Below are 7,405 nucleotides of genomic sequence, written 5' to 3' on the forward strand. Positions count from 1 at the left end.
AAACATGTTGAGATAGATTGTTTCTTTGTTCGTGTAAGATCTAAGCCCAAAGAGATTATGCCTATGTTATTGACAGCATGTTGTAGATTTCAGATTTATTCACAAAAGCTTTTGGCACACCCTGATTTCAGTTCCTTCTTGGCAAGATGGACATTACGAATCTCCATGATCCATCTTGAGGGGGAGTATTAGAAACAGTATCATATTAATATATCTTTTATATCTTTATCTTTCATTCATTTTAGCTTATCCTTTTATTTATCCTATGTGTTTACCATGTTTATAATATCTTGTATCCCTATATAATCATTTACACGTTTTTGTGCTTGGGAGTTAAGCAAATAAAAACTTCAATTTCTGATCACTATCGATTTCTAGAGATGTAGGTTTCTTAAATGAATTGGTTTTTGGTTCTCGCAAGTACTATAATCACAGGATTTTTGATAGTATTATTTTATCTCTTTTAATCGGTTTGTTCAGAAGATCCAAAAATTTAAACTATAATAGTTCCTAGTGATAGTTTTAATTTTTTCCCCCCGAATTTGATTTGTTTTTTTGTAGGTCCTCACTAGTTTTATAAAATTTAGCATTCCCAAAAAATGATGTTTAGATATGTATTTCGTAGTTGAGTGTTTTTATATATATAGTTTAAAACAAATCAATTATACTTTTGATTATTGATGCATTACGGGTTCAAATGCCTTTTCTTTGTTTTTATATATATAGTTTAAAACAAAACAACTATGATCTTACACTAAGAAATGTCTCATCACGAAAACTCTATCTCTTATTGCCAATATTATGCTAGCATGAAAAAGATAAAATTATATATTATTTATTACTCCTTTTAAACAAATTTGAAAATTTTTTACTTTGATTTCATGATATATTTCGTTTTCATTTTACTTGAATTATTTCATGATTTCGTATAGATTCAAAAATTTCCAATCACCGGCTAAATTTTTTATTTGATTATTAATAACCTAATTGGTAAAAACATATTGTATTTTATAAGTTCACTTATTACATTCAATTGCATGATTTTTATTATTCAGTTTCGTTCAATCCAAGAACGCAATCTCCCCGCCATGGATAGACAATCAACGTTTACAACTTAGGTGTATTCACGATACCATCCACCATTTCTAGAGAAATTAGAGGTTGATCCACCGGAACCTGGCCAAAAAAATAGATTAGTAACAATATATGCATGTGTTGGAAATAAAATTACAAGCTGTGAAAATCTCTAGTCTAAGGAGTCATTAACATTATAGTTTCACAATTAGACGGGGCTTTCCATGTTTTTACAGGACTGTCCAACTGAAGCATTATATCATACATACGTGTCGGTTTGAACTACATCACGTCTTTAAGGACATGATTAGATCGAGCAATATTTTGCGAAATTTAACCCTTAATTATCGGTTGGATTATTTTTTGTTTACTTTTCATGTTAAGTGTTGTTTTAACCATTCTAAAAATATGATATATATGATATAATTCTATAACTATATGATTTTTTTAATATAAATAAAATTTTACAGCATGAAAAACACAATGGTTTACTAAGGCTTGACATGGTTTTGAGATTTGAGGTTATTGTCATGTGAGTACTTACACCATTTTGAACCTCGATTATAATGTATATAAACTAATTAAAGTGGTATTTTGGTAAATCTATTCATTTTTTATTTATATTTTGTTAGTAATACAGTATAATTAATAATTTTTTATTAGAATGAAGAATTCATTAAACCAGACTGAGCAAACGGTCTGGCCTATTGATTTTTTGACTGGACTGGGCTTTTTGGGTTCGAGTGACATGAAAAGCTGAAGACAAATACTTACATAATGTCCAGCCCCAAGAATCCAATAGAATGCAAAGTTCTGATATGACTTGTAGAAACCTTTGGTGGTGCTCTTATCTTCACCGCAGTACAATGGAGTCCTATTCAGGTTCATGTATTCCGACAAACCATCCCACCTGAACAATAAAACGAACCAACATATTAGCAACCTATAGTCTAATAATATTTACATCCCATACAATTAAAACACAGGAAAAAGGGTATATATATATAGTCCATTACTTTAGTTTTTTGATCCATGCTTCTGTCCCTTTTGTTGCACATACTAGATCAAGCTGTCACAAAATTAAAAGTTGCACAACATGTGATTCTTTGCATCTACTAATTAAGTAGTTGATTCTAATTGTCACTTGGCAAGATTTTCTCACCTGACCATTGAATACAGTCACATTTACACCCGTCAACAAAAGCTCATCAACCTGTAGAAATTAAAATATTGATCGATAAGCAGTTTGAGCATAAAGGACAAAGACAAAATTTGTTAATATCACAAACAGATGAGCCATGGAGGCTGATCATGAGTTCATGGCTAAAACAGGGATTGCTAAATGTTGAATATATAGGTTAAAAGCTACACCTCTGCGATTCTGGGTCTCATGTACTCGTATACCATGGAAAAATACGCATAAACATCTTGCTCTCCCCATCTAAATAAGATTCCGCTAATCATTAATATGATATCTATAACTAATAAAAAACATACAAAAGAGCTTACTCTAGGTCAGAGGGAATAATCTTGAGCTTCTGTCTGATCTGATTATTCATTACGGAATAAAGGTCAGTTGCATTGGCTTCTGAGACCATGTCATAAGATTTCTTTCCCAATATTCTCGATGCTTTTGTCTTCAAAGAGGTCTGATCAGTGTATCCATCGTCCAACATAAAGTTGAAGAAATCCTATAAAAACCAAAATTTGGCTTAATCAAATGCATGCGTTGAGAAAAACACTTTTTAAACGATATTAATTAGATCACCATCTTACCACATTATTGCTACTTTCATAAATGTCTTTCATGAGATCGAACCATGAATATGCGGCTTCTTCGTACTGTCCATCTGCTATATGCTGCTGAATCTTTAAGGCGATGCTGCAAACAAAAGCATTATATATGTAATTTAGTAAGTTTTTGCGACGCTTTTCAAGATTAGTCGCTTAAAATATTAATTTGAACCTATTAGATCGGTTCAAAGCAACATCGTCAATCCTCGAGACGTCTTTAAGTAATGGACCCCATGAAAGCTGCAAAATTCGGTCGGTTATGTTGTTAAAAACATTTCAATGTTGACAATTAATCGATTATTTGGAACAAAAATGAGCGTGATGAGTTACCACATAATCTTCTGCAGAGATCCAACTATCGCCCAGTGCAACACCTATATCGAACAATAAGGTTTCTATAATTGACTTTTCAAATCATCGTACACGACCTTTTATTACACAAAAAAAAGAAAGACTTGAAAATTATACTACTAATAAACAATTTTTAACAAAATAAGTTTTTCATATGATAGAGTTTAATATTTAACTTTTCAATTTTTGTTTGAAGAAACGCTATTGTTATAATTTAGACATGTTTTGTTTTTGTCAATCTCACAAAAAACGATGGATAGTTTGGTATATAAAGCCCTAAGGATTTAGCTACAACATCCTAGACCTTGATCAGTTTCCAGAACTATTGGGTACGTTGTAGCTATTGGAAATCGTTTGTGCAGCTGTTGTTGACATCTTGTAGTGACCAAATACAGTTATTCAAAAGGACAACAAGAAGAATGAGATTATTTGCAAAAATTAATTAATATAGTACGTACCTTCAAGTTGAAGATTGAGTTCTCCATTTTTGATGGCTTGTAGAATGGCAAGTGCAGTGGGGACAGCAGATTTACCTCCATAGGATTCTGCAAAAATGTATAGTGAACGCGATTCAATGGTCTTATTTCCGTTGTAGATCTCCTTCAACAATGTGATTACATCTGTTGCTGCTTCTAAGTCGGTATTAACAAACAAGCTCCCATCTTCCACATAACTATACCCGGTCCCAACCGGGCTATCCTAGAATCACAAAAGTAAGGGCATGACTTAATCAGATTAACTATCCTGTCTCTTCAAATACAATGAAAGCAAATTAAAGCTTGAATTAATCATACCACAAATAAGAGATCAGCCTTCTGAAGCCATGTCGAGTTTCTTGACTTCAAGTCAACATCCAAGGGCCCGATTGCTCCAAAATTTCCGTTGCCAGCTGCGGACTCATCCTGATACGGTAAACACATTTAGCTAGCCTTGATTAAACTATTAGGTGGTCATCATATATAGAACATGTTGCGGGATAAATGATGTCTAATTAACAAATATTTGTGAAAATGATTAGGATTTAGTGCAGGGGGAATTAAAGCCTTAATTCATCGACCTTGTGTATTATATATATATAAGTCGTTCTTTTTCAATTAAGTCAAGAGGAAGTATCATATATATAACTTACTAGCTAGCTAGCTAAGGTTCAGTCATGTCTCATTTGATTCATTAAATAGGAAAACGTTAAAACAATACCTCATTTTGATATGTTAGCAAGAGAACCGATATGAAAAACCAGTACTGGTGTTGGTACCCAGTAAATCAAACTACTACTAGTACTTTTTTTTTGGCAATATTAGCGGTTAGTGCAAAGCTATTGTCATCATGGGCCGAAAAACCTCAATAATGTATGGATACTTACCGGGATTCCATGGAGCCAGAGAATGGTTGGCCATGGTTTGGTTGGTTGTTTGGGTTTATTAGGACTTTTATACAGCCACCAAAACATATGCGCACCTAAAACAAAAACAACAAAAACTGAAACATGAGTTCTTGCTAGCAATAAATTTAACCAAGTAAAGCTAAACACATACCTGGGCGAACTTCAACGTATCCCCATGTTTCGGAACCATCAATGGTTCCTGACGAACAATTCCCTGTTGAAGTAACCGAAGAAATGAAAGCTAAATGACATAGAAAAACAAGAACACAAGGATTTTTCATGGAGACCATCTTCATCTTGAATATGAAATAAAGTTCAAAAGAAGTATATATGTTATAAATAGGATGAAAACATAACACAAGAAGATTCTCCTCTTTGTTTACGGCTTAAAGCAAAAAACAGAACAAACTAATTGGATGATTAACACAAGAAATGAACTGTTATAATCCTCATAAATGATTAAAATTTTGAAACTTTTTGGTGCAATACATATTGTTTGAACGTATTTTAGGAATATTTCAACAAAAATTCCTGCATAAATTATTATTAATTAATCGGAACTCATGCATTTGTAGGATACGAAAATAAAATATACTGCAAAAATTTATTGCATAAATTATTAATCAACTGTAAACACTATCTAGTTGGAATAATCTAATGAAGAAACTACACTACTAGAGAATCGGGAAATAGCAACGGCATTATACGTCCATATTTCGTCGGAATAGGATGATGCCGATGGATTGCCGACGAAGAATCGACGAATAGGATGATGCCGATGGATTGCCGACGAAGAATGGCGGTCACGTTTTGGTTCGTGGGTAAATTATGCCGACGGAATCTCAACGGGACACCGACATTTTTTTTTCCGTTACTAAATTACTGACATACACCTATACATACGGTTTTCCTTTGGATTATCGACGGGTCCCTTTATGACCGACATTGACTTTACCAAAGATTACCGATGGCACACGTTACTGACAGAAAGTCCATCAATATTGTAACACACATTTTCCTGGATGAATTGAATTAGGGTTTCAAGGGGGTCAGAATGTTGGATTTTTTAGAAAAGGGATCCTTACGACGTGAGGCATTAGCGGCTCAAGACATGAGGTGGGTTAAGATGAATTGTTATGCGAGACTGGTCTCACGACGTTAGACACAGAGTGCTTACAATATGAGAACTGCTGCAACCCAAGCTCATGATCTTTTAGGGTTTCTTTCGTATTTAACCACCTCTAAACTCATTTTAGGGTTCTTATCAGCCCAAACCCTCTTTCTCCTAAAAAAAACCCTAGTCTCCATCATTGCTTGATATGTGGTCATTTAGAGCCATTCTTGGTTTGGAAGAAGAAGTAAAGAAGAAGAAAAAGGTGATCTTTTGTGGAGGCTTGCAAGGAATCATCATGATCATCACCTTATTGTTTCTGGACCATTGTAAGTATCAAAGCTTCCACATTAGTTGGTATGAGACTAGATCTAACTTTTGTCCCGCTTTTTGTAACACCGCAAATTTTCAAACAAAAATTTCATTTTAAAATCACATAAATCTCATAACACATTTCATAAAAATCTTATTTATTTAATTTACAATACGCAAATCCATAATTGTTTAATTAATAATCCAGGATCCTCGAAACATAACTCTTTCTCTGGTGTGTACAATCAAGCCGGCGCCTTCCCGTGATCCATAGAAGAACCTAAAACACATATCACATAACATGGTAAGCACGAAGCTTAGTGAGTTCCCAAAAATACCACACACATCACATTAGCCACTCGAGGCTACTCAATACGACCCTCTGGTCAATGTGTCTTAGTGGAGACCCTGTGGCTCCACAACTCGGGTGGACCCTCCGGTCCTACTCAACAAGCTCATAATAATAATAATCAACATAAATCACAAGACATAACACAAAATATCACGATACACATATAAGCACATAAGACATCACTGTCACAAAAAGATACCATTCATGGTAAGTATAGTGAAAAGACTCATCTCGGATGATGAACAGCTCATATGGATGCTGCTGCCGCATCGGCCTCTAACACTAGACCAAAATCCACAATTACCCAAATAAGATCTAAGTCCAAATCCTCACTCTTTAGGTCTAAACGTAGTCCACTAACTAGCCCATCAATAACCTAAAACTCATTGGGTCCACCAAGGCCCAATAACAAATGGGCTCTCCCAAGGCCCAACTCTCAAGTCCAAGTGGCAAGCCCAACACAAGGGCCCAAGGCATATATATATATATATATATATATATATATATATATATATATATATATATATATATATATATATTCCTCTGGTCCAAACATCTAGTACAACAAGCCCAAACTCTAAGCCTAGCTCTTAGGGCCCACTATGGGACCTAGCCCAAAAAAGTCCACAGCAAGGTTACACGGGGCGTAACTCCCTTGGTATGCTCAACATACACAAGCGTACACGGATTTTGATCAGGGACATCAACCCAATATGCAGGGTGTACTGGAATTACGCTGGGTGTACTCCCAGTACGGCTTTTCTCACTTTGTAGGTCTTAACCCACTAAGACCTTAGCTCATATTGCAGATCTGGACTCCCTACAGACTCTTACTTCATAAAGTTTGTGACTTTAAGCCTTTGCATGGCTGATAAAGTCCCAAACACCAAAAATCTCACTCATTGCTCTAAAAAATGCTCATATATCATGCATGAGGTGGTTCTTACGTCCAAGACCTCATTTTTATGGATCCTCTCTACTAGAAACACTCAAAAGGACAAATATTAGGCTCTGGTGTTCAACAAAT

The 7,405-nt window shown here is 34.6% G+C and overlaps 1 protein-coding gene across 1 annotated transcript; it reads right to left on the reverse strand.

The window, feature by feature from the left end:
- Window positions 1-876: 876 nt before the first annotated feature.
- LOC128129250 (serine carboxypeptidase-like 51) lies at window positions 877-4,893 on the reverse strand. Its single transcript, XM_052767881.1, has 13 exons — window positions 4,755-4,893; window positions 4,583-4,677; window positions 4,014-4,121; window positions 3,678-3,918; window positions 3,199-3,242; window positions 3,041-3,108; window positions 2,851-2,956; window positions 2,584-2,765; window positions 2,446-2,515; window positions 2,237-2,287; window positions 2,091-2,143; window positions 1,849-1,984; window positions 877-1,176 (listed from the first exon to the last, which is right to left on the reverse strand). Exons 1-13 carry the CDS (start codon window positions 4,891-4,893, stop codon window positions 1,108-1,110), a joined length of 1,362 nt encoding a protein of 453 aa, XP_052623841.1. The 3' UTR covers window positions 877-1,107.
- Window positions 4,894-7,405: the final 2,512 nt, after the last annotated feature.

Source organism: Lactuca sativa, chromosome 9 (genome assembly GCF_002870075.4).
Source record: "Lactuca sativa cultivar Salinas chromosome 9, Lsat_Salinas_v11, whole genome shotgun sequence".
NCBI classification, from domain to species: domain Eukaryota; kingdom Viridiplantae; phylum Streptophyta; class Magnoliopsida; order Asterales; family Asteraceae; genus Lactuca; species Lactuca sativa.